Below are 21,790 nucleotides of genomic sequence, written 5' to 3'. Positions count from 1 at the left end.
AAGACACCCTGACAGATCACCTAGTTCAGCCTTGAGTTCCTGTTCAGGGTGGGACCCTTTGGAGGTCATGAGGAAAGTGCTCAGAACTCTCCATGTGTGGTGATGCCTTCTGCTCCCAGCAGCAACTTATGCTCAGTCTGGCAGAAATTCCTTTTTCTAATAATGCTCATCCTTCATTATTAAGGGTTAGAGGAACCCTTTCTTCTATGCCATTGGTGGAGATGTAAATTAATATAGCCTCTATGGAAAACAGTACAGAGGTTTCTCAAAAATCTAAAACTACTGCACAACTCAGCAATCAATCCTACTCTTGGGTCATATCCAAAGGAAATTACAATAGCCAAGATGCAGAACCAGCCTAGTGCCAATCAACAGAAGAATAGAGAGAGAAAGCATGGTGTAGATACACAATGGAGTATTATTTGGTCATAAAGAATGAGATCCTGTCATTGCAACAGAATGGATGGGACGAGAAGAAGTTACATTAAATGGAATAACCCAGACCCAGCAAGCAGAACAGGAACTGGGGAGGCGCTGGTGTGCTGTGATGTGAGCAAGGCACATGGCTTGCTATATGAGAGGATTGCACTGGGTCCCTGTCAGATGTACAATCAAGATGCATTAATAAAAACTAAAAAGCGAACAAGGTAAAAAATGTAGAATGGAAGTAGGGGTGGGTGAGAAGCAGAGCGGCAGCTGATCTCAGACCTCATTTTCAGGAGCCCATGAATATTCATAGTTATCAGGAAGAGCACGGCTTTGTTCACACTTGCCAGAGTCTGAGCCCTGCAGGGACAGACACTCAGGTCTGGCTGAGAAGGTGACGTGTGGGAAAGGACCCTTCAGCTGTCTGTCTCTGAGAGTGACACTGACCGTCCTCCTGGCAGGTGTCCTGTGGCTAAGGCACTGTGACTCGGTGGCCCAGAGGTCCCGGCACAGCTGTGGTCACGGAGACCCAGGAGGGGTGGGAGGATGAGACAAGGCTGAGACAGTGCCGCTTCCGGTGCACAGAGCCTACCTGAAGGCCTGGCCTCTATGACGAAGCCCGTGGTGGGCGTGCTGCCAGCACTGCCCTCCATCCACTGCAGGGTCAGGTCCGAGGCAGATTTGGTGACTGAGACATCTCTAGGGGAACCTGGCGACCCTGCAGGACAAACAGAAAAGAGTACAGCCATTGGTCTTGAGGAGACTGGTCATGACTCAGTGAGGGGCCAGATCTTGATTCCTAGGTCTCTAGGCAGGTTATGGACCCTCACTCTACCATGGACTTCATCCTAAAAATGGGATGAGCTAGGTGTGGTAGAGGATACCTGCAGTCTGAGCTCTTTGGTAGGCTGAGGCAGGAAGGAATCAAGTTTGAGCTTAGCCTGAGCAATTTAGCAAGACCTTGTCTCAAAATTAAAAAAAAAAAAGGATAGGGATCTACCTCATTGTGAAGATACTGGGTTCAAAAAAAAGCAGGGAGTAATCAGAGGTCAGAAAGAGATGGTACAGACAGAGCACCCAGCACCTGCTGTACTCCCTGAATACTGTCCTGCTGCCGAGGCCTCATCAGCATCTAAACAGAGGCCAAAGCTTGTTAAGTGGGAAGTTACATAGTCCTTCCTTGTTGACATGTGAAAAGCTTTAAATTTTATTTCAAAAGTTGAATTCATTTCAGTTCACAAACTTAATTTGTGCTATGATTTTGGAAAAGATGGCCACATTCACGTTCATGAGGGAAAGATGGACACAGTTGTGTCCCTCACATGATGCAAAGTTAGCTAATGAAATGAAGTTTTGCCAAACACTTCTGTTTGTGAACCAAACTGCTCATGAACAAAAGCATTCCTGAACTGAGGTACCACTGTACCTTCTCTTTCTTATTTTCTCATTAAACAAATGCATATTTTCACATGTAACATATAAGAAGTTGCTCACTTGCTCAGGAGGAATACACCTGCAGCACTGCCCTGTGCTGTTGCAGGCCTCCACGTTGCCCATGCATCCATGTTGCTGCAGCTCTGCCCATCAGAGGGCTAGGCTGAGGATCTAGACAAATTCCCTGAAGTGAGGCTGAAGGTATGACCAACGTTCACCGGCCACCCAAGTCCCACTCACCCTCGGCTGGCCCGGCTGTGACATTGGCTTGGCGCTCAGGCCCGTAGGCAATGGTCCGCGCTTGGACACGGAAGAAGTAGGTCACTCCCTTGGTGAGGTCACGCACCTTCAGCCAGCGCTGCCGATTCCCTTTCACGTCTACTGTCACCACCTTGCTCACACCTGGACCAGCAAAAAAGCAAAGAGGAGTCGGTGCCAGGCCCTGGGAAGCAATCTTGCACTGTCTGATCTGTGGTCATAACCAGGAGAATGGCCTGCAGTTGGCTGAGGAAGTAGTTTTTCTAATTAAAAGGAATTTAAGTGGTGATCAGAGCCAAGTTTCAGCACAGATAAGTGTAATTAGAACTGAAGTTTGATAAGCAGTGCCAGTGAAGAAAAGAACCAAACCCACAATGCCTGGGGGAGATGACCTATCTCATGGCACTGTGGGAAGGAGGGAGGACACTCATCCAACACGTGGGTGACATGGGTAGGGGTGCAGTCCTGCCTGTCTCAGTACAGACTCTCCTGATGGCACTGTGGAGGGTGTCTCTTTTTCCACACAGCCATCAGCTGTACCAAATCTTGACTGTGCGCCTCATGGTTGAGTCACAAGGGAGAGGAGAGAACAGAAGACAGGCAGAAAAATACTCGGTAAGGTAAAAGGTGGGCTCCTCCATAAGAGGTCTGTGGCTTGACTGGGGTGGCCAACTTGTGGAATGCAGGCTCAAAAACTTGTAAGAATGTCATCTGTGGAAGCTAAGATAAAGAAAAATTCATCACTGCAAGTACTGATGCCTTGATTCAAGAACAATGACAACACAAAAGCAGGGTTTGCACACATGCTGTGTATCTAAACTAGTGAGCAATGCAAAAGGATTGCTAACTGAATTAAGCATAGGAGCACCCCCCCACCCATGGAGAACACATTTCTACCTGAAACCATGGGTTGTACCAGGTCCTAGATACACTAGCTGTCCCCTAGGTGCCCTGCAGTTTTGCTACTTAGTATCAGAGTCAACTTGTCCTTCTACGTTTGATGCCCCAGTTCCCCTTTGTACCAATGCCCTTGCACTTGGGGCTCTTAAAAAGTAAAATAGGGTTTCCTGGACAGCCTCTTGGATGCTGTGATGGCTCCTAGGTGACTAATGGGTGGGTAGCATATAGATTGTGGATACACTTGACAAAGGTATGATTCATATCCCAGCCAGGATGGGGTAGCATGGAGGGAGATTTCATCATACCATTCAGTATGGCACGTAGTTTATAACTTGTGAATTGTTTACTTCTTGAATTTCCACTCTAATGTTTTCAGACCACAACTGACTTCAAGCAATGGGAACTGCAGAAAGCAAAACCATGGGTAAGAAAGATTATTACATAATTAGAAAATTGAGATTTACTATCCGTGTGGGGGAGAAGGATAAATACTAAAAATTATACAAGGTGGTATTTTCTAGAAGGGAAAATGGGGACCTTTGGTTAAATAAGTTGGAGAAGATGCATTTTTTAAAATGGTAAGTGCTTCACTTACTCAGAGTTTTTAGTGGGCTAGTCCCTGTCAGGCCTCTCCTGGAGGAGGGTAGAGGAAGTGGCATTTCAGCAGAACTGCCTTTTGCACATGCTGGGTGGCATCTCCTGCCCCGGATTTGGCTGCCCAGTCACTGCCTAGACACAGCAGCCTGGGGTGGCCTGCCCTGGTGCTGGAGGACATGTGGTGCTATTCCACTCATTTATTCATTCATTGAGCTGTACTGGGGTTTGAACTCAGGGCCTTTATGCTGAGCTACACCTCTTTGTTTGGCACCTTTTCAATCCTGGTGGCTTGTTTCAGAGAAGCAGAACAAATTGTTTTCTCTCTAAAAAATGGATCCATCATTCTAAGCCATCAGAGCAAATTTCTCTAATCCTTAAGGTCTCCAAAATGCCTTCTAGCTGATTCACTGTTTCCATATGATGCCTCTTATAAAACATTTTCAGTTAAATTATTTCCTTCCAAATTATTTAACAGTGATTTTGGCTGACTTTGATTGACCCTCCATATTTGCATTTTTCTGGACAAAAACGGGGCTACTGCTCCTCAGCAAGCCTAACCCCAACCTTATACACAGTGCTCAGGAAAGAAGTCACAGGGGTGACCAGGCACAGAGGACTGTCATCCACAGATGAACTAGGTCCTGTCAAATGCAAAGTTATTCTGGTAGCAACTTCTTTTTCTGATGTAAAAAAATGCCTTTGTTCATTTCAGTGCAAAAACAAACCCTTGTACAGATTTTGTAAATTTGATCCCACTAGGAGGTAGAACTAATCTGGCCTTTTTTCTACCTCAAGTGTATCTGAATTTTATTTATTTAGTCATTTTTAAACCATGCCTTGCAATACAAAGCCTCAGGGTGCAATCCCATAAAATACTTCTGTTTAAAACATCTTTAAAAACATAAAAATAGCTCTGCCATCAAGCCAGATTCCCAAGAACAGGGTGGTAGAGTGCTGCAGGCAGCTCAGTGCTCCACGTGGCCTAGTGGTCCCAGTGCGTGATGGTCCAGTGATGTGGTGCTCTGGTGGTATGGAGGTCTCCAAAGTGGCCAGAGATCGGCCAGTGAGGGCTGTGGACTCATCTCAGCACACAGGATGTTCTAGGACTGTTCTTTTGATGTGTGACAGCACTGAGTAAAAGTAGTGCTCTCTGCTTCCCTGTCCTGGCTGGTCAATGCCACATACTGGGGTTTTGCAGTTGTCTGCGATAGGAAGACAGTTTTAAGCATCCACCAAACATCACTAGCAGATAAGGTCACTGTTGGACAACCTTCTCCTCATTTAAAAAACCATCTGTAGCACATTTTAAAGACTTCTGTCTGCAAAGCACACTTTAGACAGATAGCAGTTCACCTTCACACATATAAATATGTCTCTCCTATCTTTGGCAGACTTCACAAGAGAACCACTGTTACTGCTGAGTGAATACAACTCTAAACAAAGATGCTGGATGTTTGCATTATGTTTGCAAACATGTCTGCAGGAATCATGCAGCTTCTAGGAGACATTTAAAAATACTGAAAATCATATGGGGATCTGGTTACTATCTCAGCAGTGCCCCATTGGATATCCTGAATTCAAAGGTGGGGGGGGTGTCTTTGGGAGCCTTATGCAAAGGTAAATCTGTTCTGTGGGCCCTGGTGCCCCAGCACTGTGACCAGTTCGGCTCACACGCCTCAGGTCAGCAGTGGCACATATGCAGGAATCCAATATACCCAGGCCTGCACCAGGTTAGAACCTGGGATGATTTGTTCTTTGTCGCCTGCCTCTGCTGAGATGCTGACCAGACCTGGCCTGTGGGGCGAGTGAGAGCCCCAAGCCCAAGAGCTTGCCCTCCTCTCCTCCAGTCTCCCAGCACAGAGCCAGTAGCAGAAATATTCCAGAGGATGGCAGACAGGGACAATACCAGTGACAGACCGTCTTATGACTTGTGAAAGGAAGTGAAAATAGTTGCAAGTGAAGTGACCCCACCTGTTGTCACTTGGGTGGGTGACAAGCCCACACTGCTGTGCAGTCCAAGTTTGCTGTGACAGATCCTCCTCGCTCACCTCTACCTTCACATTCATAAATAGTGCTCTAGACATTCCCTCCACATAAGCAGTGGAAACCTGGCTTTGGAGCAGGGCCACCTACATTCAAATCCTACTTTCCTTCTCCAAAAGCAAGTTTGGAGCAAGTGAACTAAAGGCTCTACAAATGGTTTCTTTGTTGAAGAAAGGGAACTGAGGCAGCAGCTCTAGGACATGGGGCTGGAACATGCAAAGCACAGTGTTTTGTGGTGAGTGTTCAGGTAACACTGCCCATCTCTGACCCCTGTGGGATTTGATTGACAGGGTGCACACAGAGAGCCCCAAGTGCACTGAACATGACAAACACGATCATCTAATGTGACATCTCTCAGATCTTTGCTTTCTCAGTAACGCAAAAGTGATTGTAAAGGTAAATAAGAAACTGCCACCTTGGTACTGCATGGGAAACCAGCAATGTGGATCCTGTCCCTTGGAGAACGGGCTGGGGAGGTTTTGCAGGAGCCCAGGAGCAATAGAGCGTAGCATAAACGCATAGAGGAGGGACTCACAGTACACTCTGAGATCATATGTGGAATTTCTGACTGAGAATCATGTGTGGGCCCATGCTCTTGTACAAGACAAGAATAGCTGCCCATGTAGGGCTCAGGGGTGCATGCTGTAGGGTCCTTGACGTTCTGCAGCCCATTACTGTAGGACAAAGCATCCCTGTAAGGTGCTTATTGGAAGAAGAATAAGAAAACTCAAGCTGTCTTCGAATGGGAAGGACTCAGAGGACTCAAAGGTCAACAGGAACCCTGGTCTTTGGCAATCCTTTCTCGCTTCAATGGCTCTCTTTGGTTAATATTCTTGGAAAGGCATTTGTAACATGGGCTCATGAAACATGAACTTGTGTAGATATACGTGTGTGTGCGTGTGTGTCAGGCAAGCAGAGGGAATGCTGGCAGGCAGGATGGAAGGTCTCCCTGTGGAATGCACAGAAGAATCAGGAGGTCCCTTTCTGCACACCTGCCCCTCATAGGAGCCACGACAAGCTGCGCAGTTCCCAGACATAGGACACAGCGGAGCAGGGGCCAGGAGAACTCCATAGCCTTTCAATGCTCACTCTGCACTTGAGAGCTCCATGTCCACAGATCACTCACTGTTACTCACCGAAGCGTATCGATCATCTCAGGCACACTTTGTTTTTCTTTCTCAACGTTCACATCTCTGATTTGGGATGCAGCTCAGAACTGACAATATGGAAGTATCAGGCCATAGTTTATTGGAAGCATTTTTTTTCTTAGCATGACATAAAATGACGATGAATCTTATCGTCAATGGCATCTTAGATTTGGCGAGATAAAATCTAGTGCTTAAATGTCCTCCTTCAAATCACCTCCTGTATTATCTTAATGTGCTTATTTTAAAAGGAAATTTTTATCACGGCTTTAAATGGAGGGCCAATATTATTTGATGTACTGGTTATAATTTTCCTCCTAGACATTAAATAATCTATAATTTTTACAGTCTATCTGTGTACATTCCTAGGGGAGCCTGCCCTGTGCCATGGGGGAGAGACAGCTGGACTTGTCTCTAGGTGTACAATGGGGAGAGAAGAATGCCAGAGGGCCCTCAGTGGGGACAGATGGCCACAGAAGGAATTAAAATGATACAGAGACAGGGGACACTTTGAGCCCACAGGTACCTGCCTGTAGTCCCTGGACAGGTCCCAGTGGCTCTGCCTGCGGGACATTCCCTCACCAACACTTCTGTCGTCCTCACCCTGTGCCCCCTGCCCAATAGCCCCCCACACCCCCACCCAGCTGCTCTCCACAATCCTGACTTCCTTGATCCCTGCAACCCATTCTTCTGCCAGCCAATTGGATTTCATCTTTGGCTTTCATCTATTATTCATTCTCAAGCGTTTGCCTGCCTTAGCTCAGGCTCCTTTGAGTCTTAACTCTCCCTTCTCACTTTCTGGGTGGTCTGTTTCTGATTGATAGAGGATGTTACAGGGTGATGATCGATAATCCTCTTTGCATCGTGTGGCATTCAGGGGGTGTTATTTAGCCAGGAGGACACTGGCCTTGTAGAAGTCAGTCCTCTGCTCCACTTTCCTTCCCTAGGAAGCTCCAGACTATCTTGAAAAGCTCTGGCTGGTGGCATGGTCTCCACAGGGGCATACCAGGCCCTACCCTCTCAGGACTGTGCACACAGAGACCTCTGTGGAAGGTTTTCCCTTGGGTGTTTCCCTTGGGTGAGTCCTCCTTCACCCTCAGCCCCTTTCCAGGCACACACACTCCCATTATTCTCAAAGCATCCATCACTATCAGATTTTTGCTTGTTGGTTTAGTTATCTGTGTGCTGTCTCTCTCTTTCTGGAACAGAAACTGTTTAGGAGAGCAGGATGTCAGCACACAAGTCAATGAGGACCCTTGCTTTCCTAGGTCAGTGGATTCCAGCACTTGAACAGCTCTCTGTGTGCAGCAGGTGCTTAAAACTGCTGAGTGAATGGGCAATGGAAGGGGGTTCAGAGCATGAAGGGAGGTGGGTATCTGCACCTCTTCCAAGGTGTAGATGGTGTCTGGAAGGTGGGTGCTGAAGTAGAACTTAGGGTGCCTCTGTTGGGGGTGTCACAGACAAGAATTAGAATCTCAGGGAGGTTCACGGCATGATCCCATACGGCACGCATCACCTTGGACTTGGACATGCAGAGCTGTCTTAGCCCAGCCTCCCCTCCTCCTTCTGGGTTCCTAGCAGTGAGGGGTGGTGCACCTGCCTTGATCCCTCTGCTCTTACCTTGGACAGGCGCCAAGGGCTCATAGACCACTCGGTAGCCCTGCAGGATGCCATTGGCCGCCACTGGCTCCCCCCAGGACACATTCAGTGTGGTGGAGGTGATTTCGGAGAACGCCAGGAAACTGGGGGCCCCAGGAGCTGGAAGAATGAACACTGTAGTGACTTTCACGGAGGTGCCTTTATGGATCCCACGCACACACATCTGTGCCTCCATAAAGAAAAGGAAATGTTATTAGGTGTTATTTTCAACCCAGTAAAAGTCTAAATGCCACAGAATGAAAAAGAGAGGCATTGATCACCTCCGAACTCCTAGGATCAATCAGAAACACAGAGTGGAGAAAATGAGAGAATCAAACACAAAGGAGCTGAGAGGTGGACTGACAAAAGCTTGAAAATGAATAATGGATGGAAACAGAAAATGACATGCAGATGGCAGTGTCCAGAGACAGCTGGAAGGTTCTAGGGGCCCCTGTCCTGCTCTTTTGGGGAGAGGTGGTGCTCAGTGGTGGACAAGGGCTCTCCCCATCCCTCCCTTCCTCTCCTCCTCTCCTGTCACAGGGGTCCAGAGGTCTTTGAGGATATCCTGTCCTTCCATCTAAACCCTTTGGCTCTGCGGGCACAGATAGCTGTGCAGGGCTGCGAGAGGAGGTGGACGGCTGAGTAGCTGAAGCTGCCAGTAGAAATGAAGGCCAGTGTGTGACTGGGAGCATGGCAGGGCCATTCACCTCTGCTCTGCCGGGACTCTGCACATGGGTATGTACTGAGGCTGTCCTCTCACTTCACCCACAGCCTGGTGGGCACCTGGCTTCCTCCTTCCCATATCTCTTGCTGCTTGGAAGCACCTGCTGGAGTGGCACCCACCTTGTCTCTGCTTTGCCTTGTCCTTGGGTCCTTTAGTTCATGAACCACCACATTCCAGTGTCCTAAAGTGGCTTAGCTCTGTTCTCTGCTCCACTGATCTAGTCACATCCTTCCAGCTCAGATTCCCAAGCTGGCCTGGGGCACTGGATGAGAGCAGAAGGAGGCAGCCCTGGCGCTCTGGCATAGCTATCTATGCCACAAGGCGGGTGCCCTGGCCAGGGGTTAGTCTCCTGGGTGCAGTGTCAGTCCACTGAGCCCACAGAACACTAGCAATCCCTGAGCCCTGCATCTTCATCCATGGCCTCCTGGACCTTGGTCTCGCAGAGGGCCACCTAGAGCCTCAGGACCCAAAGCCAGGCTGCCATTTGTTGGGAAGACTGAGATTCACTGGAGGATGGCCTATTATACACTTGCTGAGCCCTGTATCAGCCTGAGGCTGCCAGCAGCATAGCTCCACACACAGCTGCATCTGCTCTTGGACCAAGCCTGGGGGTGGCTGTTCTAGGGGCAGTGTGTGGGCCTGGCCTTGATATACAAGGAGCTCAGCCCCCAGAAAACTGTGCAAAATGACAAGGTGGCTCTGGACGGTGCCCTGAGCATTAAGAATGATGCCAGGCTGTAAGACAGAGCCCTTCCTCCCTTTGCTGCCCTCTTAGGTTCCAAAAAACACATGCCCAGCTCTTACCATTATCATCCAGCACTGACCTACACCACGACAGGCCAGGCCTGGGGAAGCACACGTCACCCCAGTGCTGCCTCTCTTGGGACTCCTGGGTAGGGGTGTGAAGGACAGGCAGAGCACAGCACCATGGAAACCAAGAGAAAGGACACTGTTCTACTAGGGGACCCAGAGGCCACTAGGGAGGTGATACAAGCTAAGATCTCAAAGTTGGTCCCACCAAGGCCTGCAGAGAGGAAGCTGGTGCCCACATACCAGCCTGGTGGGTGCGTCCCTGCCGGGGGTCACTTTTGGGCCCGTCTCCAGCAGCGTTGAAGGCAGATATGCTGACCAGGTATTTGGTGTGGCTGGTCAGGTTCTTAAGCTTCACCGCAGGCTCTGGGAGGAAGAGGACCTTCATCTTCTCTGTTTCGTTCTGGCTGCCTGCCTCCCAGTAGTAGATCTGTCAGGAAGAGACCAGGCTGAGGGTGCACATGGGGAAGCCCTGAGGTGAGGGTAGGCTGTGTCCAAGGACACTGTGGTGCAATAGCCACAGGCACTTGGAGTGTGGTACTGTGGGTGCAGGTCCTTGCTGTTAGTGCTATCTGGCCATGGGTTGCATTTCTGAGGTGTCATCTGCAATCTAAGCATCACTCAGTCAAACTGCTCTGAGCGGGGCCTAAGGACAGAAGCCTCGTCCCATCAGTCACTAGTTCTGTGCCTGTGTTATGGAGCTCATTGCACTGGTCACCTCTACCCTTTCCCATAGGAAGAAGACCACCTACTGTCTACCTCGCTGTGACCCATGCATAGACAGAGCCCCAAACTCCCATCCCCATGTTCTTACATTTTGCTCAAACTCTGTATCTAAATATTTGGTTGATGAGGCAAAAATACTTTAGAAATTAAAGTAGCAAAATAACCAGAGACCCACATTGGGCTCAGAACTGGTGGGAAAGATCCTGTCTCTCTTGGGTAGCATTTCCTCCCCTCTGGCTTTGATGTGCTTGCAAGTGAACTTGATATCCAAGTACAAAGGTTTGAACTGGTTGCCAGAACTGTTTCCCTAGATAGCTGGCTGGGAACCACCATTCTAGCCAGTGCCAGCTGGGCTGCCCAAAGACAATACCACTCTGTGGATCCACCTTGGCTCATGGGCCTAAGCCCAGGCCAGGCCCCAAGAGCAGCATGCCTTGTGTAAAAGCAACACAGAGGTGACACTGGGCACTGGGGAAGCTGGGGCCAATGGTCTACCTTGTATGCCCCCAGGTCACACCTGCATGGAGCAAGCCCTGACAGATGAGCATGGCTGATTTCCATTTGCAAGACACAGGGGAGCTGACCAGAGAGGATCTCCCACTCACAAAGCCCCAGCTAACTTGTGATCAATACCCAAGTTCAATATCCAATGTCTTCATCATTAAGGAAATGAGAAAACATATTTTGGACATAACATAAATTGCACCTGGCCTCTGGGCTCACAGGACCTTCCAGTACCTCATTAATCACTGTAACAGCCCTGCCATGGAGGAAGGTATTAATTTTCATAAAACACCTACAAAAATCATTTTTAAATGGACATTTAATTGGCCCAATAGTCATCAGGGCAGGCAAGCCCAGAGAATCTGGTAACTGATCAACTGGGGCTCTTGGAGACCAGACAAGGGCATTAATTCTGGGAAGGATGTAGGTGTTTTCTGTAGGCGTTCATGGGTATCCAGGGCTCCTGGATCTTAGCTTAGGGAAGCAGCCAGGAGCACCTTGCTATTGGATAAAACACTCTGTATAATCATTCCACCCTGACACTTGGTACACTGTGCTGTCTTTCTTTTCCTCCACCTCTACAGCATTTAGCTATTATATTCCAGTGGTTTTCAAAGCGGGGATCCCAGAATCCATATCACCTACAAACTTATTAGACATGCAATTGTCAGGCCCCATCCATCCCAGAGTTTCACTTAGTGAGTTGACAGTCTCACTTTGAGTAACGTCCATAAGTGACCCAGGCAATGCTGGTATGGAGAGTATATTCTTTTGAGGACACTCTGTTTCTTGCTGTAATCAGCAAATGGGCTGGGGACTCTGGATTAGACACAAAAAGAAACCAGGCTCCTTCTGCAAGGCCTGGGGTCCATAGCAGGGAGAAGCCCTCAAGACCTTTGGATGAGCTGTAGCTGCCACCTGGGTTGTTCTGTGATGGGCACAAAGCAGCCCCTGCAAATACCCACAGCCCCATAGCTTTGACCCAGGGCCTGGCCTCCAGGCTGTGTGCCTGCTATCCATCTGCTGCCAAGGAAGCAGCAGGGGACAGTGAGCCAGGCAGTGCACTGGAGCAGGGCCAGCATCCCAGCTGAAGCCCTCTGGTCTCCTGCCGGGAACATAGTGAGCAGAAGCAACAGTCGCCCCGTCAGCTTGCCTTGTAGCCCTGGATGTTCCCATTCTGGCTCTCTGGAGGTGGTGGGTCCCATGTGACCTCCAGCTGGCTGGCTGTCAGTGGGGTCACCTGGATGTTCTGTGGGGCCATCGCTGGAGCTGAGGAAAGAAGAGGACACAAGGGTAACTGGGATGTCCCTTCACGAGCCATCTGGGACCACCACAACATACATACGGGGGTCACAAAAGTCCTAATTCCATGAAGGGCAGCATGAGAGAATGTCCTGGACACCGCCCAGCTTGGGAAGCTTCAGGCAAACACATACCGGCTCCACACTGTGTTACTGCAGATCTTAGCCCTTTACATCAGGGAATGCTATAAGCCCTTCCAGAACATTCTTAAATGCATAAAGTATACAGAATTTCAGAGGAAACTGATTCTACCGATAAGTTAGCAGAATATTCAATGACAAACATGACATTGGTGATTACAGGAGGCAGGCTCAGGGGATGGTCTGATATACTGCAAGATCAAAGCAGCCATAAGTGTGGCTGACTTGGTGGACTTGGAGGTCCCAGTGGCAGCTGGGGGGTATAGTTGGGGACACCTGTGGCTCCATGGCAAGAGTACCAGAGGCATTACTGTGCCAACATTTATGATTGGGGAAATGCTGAATTTTGGGCAGAAGTTACAGAAAATAAAGACATCTGTGCTACTATCACAGGCTTCGCCCAGTTTCCTGGTTATAAAGCCCCATTGTAGATGGAGCTATGAGGGGACATCACAGAGCTGCCCTTCCTTGAGGACTGGTTTCAGTGAGCACGCCTGGCTCCAAGGTGCTCAGACTCCTGGCTCCGGCTACAAATTCTGAGTACCAAATTCTCACTTGTTTTCCTTCCTTTCTAGTAGGAAGTGATCCCTGGTACCATGTCAAGGTCACAGCAGACTGCATGCAAAAGACAAAACCATGGACAAGGACAGCTTGGCCATACCTCCCCAAAGTGCCACGAGAGAGCTGTGGGCAATGCAGAGAGCACGTGCTGTGTTCTGCAACATTTCTGTCCTCTCTGTATTGCCAGATTCACACTCTTTTAATTCCATGCCAGGCACTTTCTTATGGTGATCTGTTCTCTGCTTCCTGGGTGCTACTCCTTTCTCCCACCTGGACACTCCCAGTGGAAAATGGGGGTGGGCTGGACCCTGAGAAATTGTGTGGAGTTTTTCTTGGGTTCCTGACTCTAGGAAAGCAGAAGCTAGCTGAGTCCTCCTCACTTCCTGCAACCCTGGCCTGTTTCAGGGGTGCTGGCTGCCTTTGGATTCAATCTGTTCATAAATATAGGTGACCAGACAGTCACTGTCCAGGGACATGGCCAGCACCCAGACCAAGAGGCCTTCCAAGAAGAGAATGACCTCATAAGTCACCCCATCCCAGGGCCCCCTCCCCAGTTTCTGCTCCCCCCAGTGTAGAATAAAATAGTAATTAACACCCGCTCAGCCTGACACCAACTATTTATTTTGTCCTAACTGTGTGGTTTCCATATTATCACTGCCCACCCTGCCGTTAATGGAAATGTTAATAACCCGCACCAGGTTGCTGTGACAGATGCTCAGCCTCATTATCAGAAATTCTTATTTACCGCTCCATTAAACAACAGAATCACACAAAAAAACAATTCAATCAAAACTAACTGGAGGAATTTTAACAGCCACATTAATAATCCAAAACATAAATAAAGTTAATGTCTTTTGCATGTTTGCCATCGGCAACTCTATTGCAAAATTACTGTTGTACAATTAAAATGTGAAAGGCAAAATTGAGCATGGCCATTACCTAATGACCTCATAAGTCACCCCATCCCAGGGCCCCCTCCCCAGTTTCTGCTCCCCCCAGTGTAGAATAAAATAGTAATTAACACCCGCTCAGCCTGACACCAACTATTTATTTTGTCCTAACTGTGTGGTTTCCATATTATCACTGCCCACCCTGCCGTTAATGGAAATGTTAATAACCCGCACCAGGTTGCTGTGACAGATGCTCAGCCTCATTATCAGAAATTCTTATTTACCGCTCCATTAAACAACAGAATCACAAAAAAACACAATTCAATCAAAACTAACTGGAGGAATTTTAACAGCCACATTAATAATCCAAAACATAAAGTTAATGTCTTTTGCATGTTTGCCATCGGCAACTCTATTGCAAAATTACTGTTGTACAATTAAAATGTGAAAGGCAAAATTGAGCATGGCCATTACCCCGGTTAGGAACCCCTCAATGCCCCCAAGGGTTCCTTCGAACAAACCCGGTGCAGTTATAGCCCTGGACTCAGAAGTCTATCTGCAGGAACTGGTGGAATTCATGTGCTCCAGGCAACCTCTCACCCCACACCTGGGAGCCCACATGTCTCTTGGCTGGGGTTGACACACACTGGACAAAGGCCCTGGTGCTGTTTCAGGTAGGTGAGATGCTTCCATGTCCCCAGCAACTGTGCAGCAGTAGGGTGCTTTGTGCCTTAAAGATTCTGCAGGTAACAAAGAGTCTGTTTTGGTACATGACACATGCAGGGAAGAGAGAAATATATGTAAACACTGAGCAGAGCCTGTCAAGTTTCAAGATTTATTTTTTTGGCTCCTGAAAGCTGCTGGACCTCCAGCCTGATAAGAGAACTTGAATTCAAGGAAGGCCCTGCTGTTCCCAATGCTGAATGCAAGCCTCATTCAAGGAACATGTGTGCAGTTGGGGGAGTCGGTGGAGCGCTGGCTCAGTCATCTTTTTGTTCCCTTATCTTAAACATTTGTGGCATAAGGAAAATGCAAATAGCAGCTAGCATGTTTCTTTAAAATGCATGAAATCATTTTAAAAAATCATTTTAACCAAACCAGCAATTTCTGGATTTGCTGAGTCACAGATTGCCTACAAACAGTGTCAGAGGTGATTGGAAAGGTTACTGTGCAAGGCTGAGATCGGCTCTGTCTGTCTCAAGCAGGGCTGATGATGCTATGACAGAACCATCTGCTTCCGGTCTCAGCAGCGTTGCTCCTGTACACCCACCAGGGCACTGGAACAGCCTTGGAGAGAGATCTCATGAACTAATAACACAGAAAGCTCGGGGACTTACAGAGGCATTCTGTACCTGACAGCTTTAGTAGTGTTCCAGAGATTTCTGAAATTTTCTGGAATCCTGTCTGATTGCTTGGGGAAGCCCTACTAAATTGGGTGATGTCGGCTGAGCCAGGTTCTCCCTGGACCTGCTGGATCTGCCAGGAAAGAGTCAGCTGGACTCTGGCAGGGAAGCCCCACAGAGAAGTTAGGGCAGTGGTCTGTCCATCTCACTCAACTCTGGGCTAGCTCGCCACTCCAGGTCGACCAGCAGCTTTAGCTGGATCAAGAAATAGACACTGCAACACAACAGCTGCAGTCTTCGTTTTGTGTTTTATTATTCTATGTCCTCTCAGATGTGAATGACCTTGCTGCCACAGGGCCCTGTACCCAGCCTGGGCTCAGCCCTTACCTTGTAGGAACCTTTGCTATAAGGAGAAAGCAGATGGCACTAGCACACTCAAACCACATAAGGAAAAGAGAAATGCTCCACCCCGGGTCTTATTTCTGTGGTCTCAGTTACTCATGATCAAACACAGTCTAAAAATATTACATGGAAAATTCAAGAGACCACATTTAGGTAGCTTTTATTACAGTATACTGTTGTTATATTGTATTTTATTAGTTGTGGGTAATTGCTTACTGTGTCTAATTTATGAATTAAAGTATACCACAGGTATATATAAATAGGAAAAACTAGCCCACACAGGCTCAGTATATTGACAGTTTCAGGTCTCCTCTGGCATTTGGGATGGACTGAAGAGGAGGGGATTCCTGTGGATGAGGGGGTAGCTGGGCATGGCCTTTGGTAGGGCAGCAGAGGCCTGAAAGAGCAAGGGGAGGGTTCAGAGTTGTAGGAATGGACCCTGCAGTCAGGAGGACGCTCATTCATTTAATCCTTCATTTTCCCATTCAGATGTCCACTCCACCACAAGTTTGAGCTGTCTGGGCAATGTAATAACTTAGTAAGACTAACTTAAAATAAAATAATTTTTTTTTAAATGGCCAGGGATGTAGTTCAATGTGAAGGCTCTGCTGGTTTCAATCCCCAGTAATGCAAAACAAAGACAAACCCACTTCCTATGGTGGGGGATTCATCTGACTTTAGACAGTGGCAGGGCTGTGGGACTTGTAGTATCCTCTGCTGATTCCATGGACCACATGACTTTCTTTGATCAAGGGCAGGGGAACAGCAGCAATATGTGGGCAACAATGAACAGGGGCCACAACTTTGAAGAAGCTCCAGAGGGCTATGTGGCCACAGCCCCCTTTCCTTACCCTCTAGACCAGCTGAGCCTTGGTCTGACATAGAGAGCAGGAGGCAAAGATGTGTGGCAGACCCTGAGGGCAGGCCATATGGTGGTGTCATGTGGGTGTTGGGGCCACTGAGGCCCGAGGCTTTGTTTCCACTGGGCATGTTTGCTGGACACTTCCTGAATATTAACCAGGTCCTGCGCTTAGTGCTGGACTTGGCTGGATACATAGATGTAAAAGACAATTTAACAAGGGAAAAAAATTGCTATAATGAAAACGCTAGGTAGAGCTGAGCACACATTCACAGGACCAGGAGAGGTGGCTTCTGGTTGAGGATGCATATTTTTTCTGGAAGACAGAATATCTGGCTGGCTTTTAAATAATGGGGAGGATTTACCATAGGACAATGGGCCAAGGAGTGAGGGCACTTTTGAAGGTGAGAAAGGAAGGAACAGAAATCCAAAGCGAGAAAGCTGGTGTCTACTGAGTTCATAGTAGGCAGAAGATCATCTGATCTAGGCCCACCCACGGGCGCAGCAGGTACCCACTACCACTAGGGCCACCTTTGACCATGCAGGGCTTCTGCTGCTACTGAATCATCTTGGTCATGCTGGGCACCTGCTTTTGCTAGATGCACGTTAGACTATGACAGACAACACTAAGTTTCTACTTTCAATTAGTATTTGGATAGCACAGGTTTTTAACTGATACTTTGAGGATCATTATTAATGTTTTACTATAATGAAATGTGTTTCTTTATACGATTGAAGAAAATTCTATTCTCATCAGTTCACTTTAATTACATCAACATTTTCCTGGTCAAATACTCTCTCTGAGTCCCTGTTGGAGTAAACAGGAAACAGAATTCTCTAATCTAATTTACCTTCTCTGCAAACTTTGCCAACACATCTGTTCCTTAAAGCAGGGATATCTGGAGGTATGCTGCAGGTTGGGGTAATTATGTGGTCTCTGGGGTCTTGCCCATGCATAAAGGAGGCCTAAATGGAACATACTGCTTCAACTCAGTCAGGGACAAGATGGAACTGGAGACAGACAGTAGTGCCTTGATGCGGGAGAGTAGAGATTTGGCAGTCTTGGTGAGTGAGCCAGGAAACACAAAGCCCCTGTGCACAGTCAAGAACATAGTCCCAACAACAAAGCATCTGAATGGCTGTTCTCCTGGAAGAGGAAGTTCAATGTGCAGCACCCTTGATGGCCCAAGAGTGGGAAGCCCTGTCCCCAGGACTGCAGGTCACAAAGAGAAGTTCAGCAGGCATTATAACATAATTGTTTTCCTTCTCTTGTGGTACAAGGGATTGAACCTGGGGCACTCCGCCACCAAACTATATCCTCAAACCTTTTATTTTTTGTTTGAATGCACGGTCTTGCTAATAACGTTGCCTAGGTGGGACTTAAACTTCAACTTGTCCTGTCTCAGCTTCTCCAGCAGTGAGACTATAGGTAAACATCACCAGCTATCAAGTAACTTTTAAAACGCTCACAACAGGCAATTCCAAGTGAGAAGCCCATTATTTTATAAACTTGTAATAGGCGTGAAGTATGTGGCCCACCCTTCTCTCAGTCTGGTGCCCCTTCTCTCCCGAATTCTCCAGGGCTTTGAGGTCACAAGCAGGCCAAAGTGATTTCTAGCCTGTCACTGCTAGAATCATGACAGCTCACAGGTGACGTGTACAGGTGCTGCTGTTGACCCTGCGGATGTTTTTGCGTAACACGTGACTTTTCCTGCCCTTCCCCTGGCTTGCCCAGTTCTCATCACCCTACTAGCCACTGACCTCATTTCACAGATGAGAAACCAAGGCCCAGGGAGACAACCTTGCCCAAGGTCACGGCAGGCAGATGTGTGGGTTCAAGCATGCTCAGCCAGCAGCCTGACTCGCAGCCCACTTCCCACAGACCTCAAGGACAGCGGAGAGTCCAGCTGCGTCTCCAGCAGCCTCCCCAGGAGCTGTATCCCACTTGGACTGCCTGACCTTTCCTCCAAGCTCCAAATCCCCCCACCTTTCTTCTTGTCACCTGCTGTGCTCAGCCAGAACCAAAAACTACCCTAGGAAAGCTCATAAGAGAACATCAGGAAACTGGTCACAAAACCATCTTTAGCAATTCACTGACATGTGGTCCAGCGTACAATAGGTCTGTGTCTGGGACAGAGCCCTGGGCTCTGAGTCATCACACCTGGGTCTACCTGCATGACTCGGGCACACTGATCAATCTCTCTGGGCCTCTTAGTTAGTTCATGATGAGTTAAAGATGGGAAAATACCTCAGGGCCAGGGATTTAGCTCAGTGGTTCCACCGCCTGCCTCCCAAGTGCAAGGCCCCAAGTTCGACCCCCAGTAAAGAAAAGGAAAATACCAAACTAAAACAGTTTGGGGATGAAACAAAATTCTGGCTCCTGGAAAGCAGGACTTCAGGAGAGCTGGGTTCATGTGTTTCACTATAGACTTCTTCCCTGAAGCAATGGGGTCAAATGTGTCCCCTCCCCATCCAGGGAAGTAGGGAGGGGACAGGGCTTCATTTTGTTAGTGGGATGCCTGTTGCTTTCTTGCTTGGCTGCTGTGAAGCAGCTGCAGAGCTGTGAGATGTTCTGTGGGAAGGCCCTGCACAGAAGGAACTCTGCTGCCAGGAACTGAGGTGTTAGACCATTGGTGGTGAACCTCTGGCATGCGTGCCCCAGTGGGCTGTTTGTATCATCAAGAATTCTGTTTTTGTGTTTTTAAGACACAGATTGATTTTTCTACACTAAAACATCAGTATTCAGGTTTAATTGGAGTTTCGGCACTTTGCAATAAATGACGAGGTTTTGGGTTACAGTTTGGGCACTCAGTCTCTAAATGGTTCGCCATCACTGCTTTAGACCAACAGCCTTTGAGGAGCAGAATCCTGCCAATAGCAGTGTGAGTCAGCTTGGACATGGGTCCTCCCTTGCCTCATTCTTCAAAGTCATAGGCCTTGCTACCAGACACCCTGAAGCAGAAGACCCAGCTTGGATCCCAATGCCCAGAAGCTGTGAGTTAGCAGATGTGTTGTTTCCAGCACATAACGGGGACAACTTGTTACACAGCATCAGCTGACTATGACAGCCCAAGTAGAGTACCAGGTCGTTGGGAGGGTGCCTGTCCTGAGCCCAGCCTCTACAGGTTTGGGAGCTCAGAGACTGGCTGGAATTTGGTGCAGCCCCATCAGAAACACTGTGTTTCAGGTGTGAGTATCCAGCAATAATGCACTATCAGAGTCAACATCACTCCATACATGGCACAGGACTGGAATGTGAGAGGAAATGAGACCTGCACCTAGCCTTTGTGCTTCCCCATATGTTGCTGAGGGTGACAGAATGCTGGACAGAGCAGGAGTTAATGAGGGGTCTGATCATAGGCACCTCCGAAGAACAGAGTGGAGGTGATGACACGAACTTTAGGCTCTGCCTGGGTACACAGGTATGTGTGGGCAGGTTGGGTACTTCTGCTGATGGTCTAGGAGCAGGTATCAGTCCTTCTTGCATTACTAACACAAAATATCAGGGGTAGCCTAACTTTATAAAGAAAAGAGATTTATTTAGCTTTGTTTTGGATGCTGAAAATCCAAACAACATGGTAAACCAGGTCTGGGAGGGCCCCCTTCAGCTGCATCACAGAACTGGTGGAAGCGGAGATCACATGGTGAGGCCGAAAGCAGAGAGACTAGGGTCCCACCACCCCCTTTGAGGGCCTGCCTCTCACTAACTAAAGACCTAAGGACTTCCCACAGAGCTCGGCCTCTTAAAGGCCCCGCCTCCTAACACCACCGAACACCAAGGACTGCTGAGGGGCACAACCGTCCCAGCCTCAGAGTGGCAGTGGGCACCCTCCCTTCCTCAGCCTGGGAGGGGGGCATTGACTGATCTGTCAGGATATGGCAGCTGCCATCTGAAAAACTTAGTGGGTTTAAAATGGTGTTTGAAAAACAGGTGTTTTAATAGGAAAGAAAGGCTGAAGCCTCATAATATCAATGTGTTTTCCAGACAGATATTTCAACTTTAAAGGTTAGTTCTGAGCTCTCCCTACTGCATACTGCCTCCAAATGAAATCTCGGTTCTGATTTCATCCAAATTCAGGTTCTGATTTCATTCTATAGTGACCTTTGTTTTCCCCTCATTAGCAAGTGGCACTTACACCTTCTTATCGGTTCAATTGCTATTATCACCCACTATTAGATAAGCAGAGTTTAAAGCCTCTCCAACAAACCAGCCTTGCCAAATGGCTCTGTTTCTTGTTTGTTGTTTCCCTTCACAGTGAGAGCCAGGGCAGGACAGATCCTGGATGCATTACAACTAAAGGTGCTTCGTATTGGCAGTTTACAACACTAATTAATAAAATGCATCCTATGCAGTTGTGTTTGCAAAACCCATGCTGTTGGAGAAATACTTTGTTTTCATGACTTAGGAGAAAATAGGCTCAGGGGGCTAAGTCACTCGCCCCACAACAGACTAGATTTGAACTTGGATCTGCCTGACTCTAAGGTCCAAGCTGTTTTCTGAGGCTGGAGGTAGAAGGTCTTTCTGTAAAGCCTCAGGTAGTATTTTAAACTTTGAGGGACACAAAGCCTTTGTCCCAACCACTAAACATTGCTTTTCTTTGGAAAATGCAACTTGAATAATTTCTATCTAGGTCTTTACAGCAAAAGGCGTGGCTGTGTTCCAGGAAAACCTTGTTCACAGCAACAGCCCTGGTGTTGGCCCCTAGGCCATGTCTACAGACCTTGCTGAAGGGAACAGGGAAAGAAGGGGACAGCACCCGGCTGGGGAAGGGGCCTGGCTGCAAAGTCAAGAGCCCAGGGCTAATTGTGGGCAGTGCAGCTTCTCGGGCAGAAGGGTCTGGAGCTGGATCTGGATCTGGAGCTGGAGCTGGGTAGGGATGTGCGAAGCCTGGGATATTCTGTCGGAGCTGTGGGTGCTTGAGAGTATAATCATAGTACTCACAAATCTCCACTCCCTCTGGCGTCACAGTAACCAGGGGCTCGGTATGGACCCCTCCAGGTGGCATGCCAGGCCTGGAAGGTGGCTGGTATTCCTGGTTCCACGCGTGTTCACTCTGAACTCTGTGACACACACACACACACACACAC

At 48.2% G+C, this 21,790-nt stretch overlaps 1 protein-coding gene across 4 annotated transcripts in view; it reads right to left on the bottom strand.

The window, feature by feature from the left end:
* Sdk1 (sidekick cell adhesion molecule 1) overlaps positions 1 to 21,790 on the bottom strand; it is a 551,006-nt gene that overhangs the window by 40,112 nt on the left and 489,104 nt on the right. For all 4 annotated transcript variants that reach the window (XM_010642816.2, XM_033764800.1, XM_010642820.2 and 1 more), the window contains 5 exons: positions 12,359 to 12,474; positions 10,219 to 10,405; positions 8,424 to 8,561; positions 2,101 to 2,262; positions 1,019 to 1,144 (listed from right to left, as the gene is read on the bottom strand). In XM_010642816.2, coding sequence (XP_010641118.1) covers positions 1,019 to 1,144; positions 2,101 to 2,262; positions 8,424 to 8,561; positions 10,219 to 10,405; positions 12,359 to 12,474 — 729 coding nt within the window. The remainder of the gene's footprint in view (positions 1 to 1,018; positions 1,145 to 2,100; positions 2,263 to 8,423; positions 8,562 to 10,218; positions 10,406 to 12,358; positions 12,475 to 21,790) is intronic.

Source organism: Fukomys damarensis, unplaced genomic scaffold (genome assembly GCF_012274545.1).
Source record: "Fukomys damarensis isolate Sample0158 unplaced genomic scaffold, DMR_v1.0_HiC HiC_scaffold_17, whole genome shotgun sequence".
NCBI classification, from domain to species: domain Eukaryota; kingdom Metazoa; phylum Chordata; class Mammalia; order Rodentia; family Bathyergidae; genus Fukomys; species Fukomys damarensis.
The sequence above is the reverse complement of the archived record's forward strand: the minus strand, read 5'-3'. Positions and strand labels throughout refer to the sequence as shown.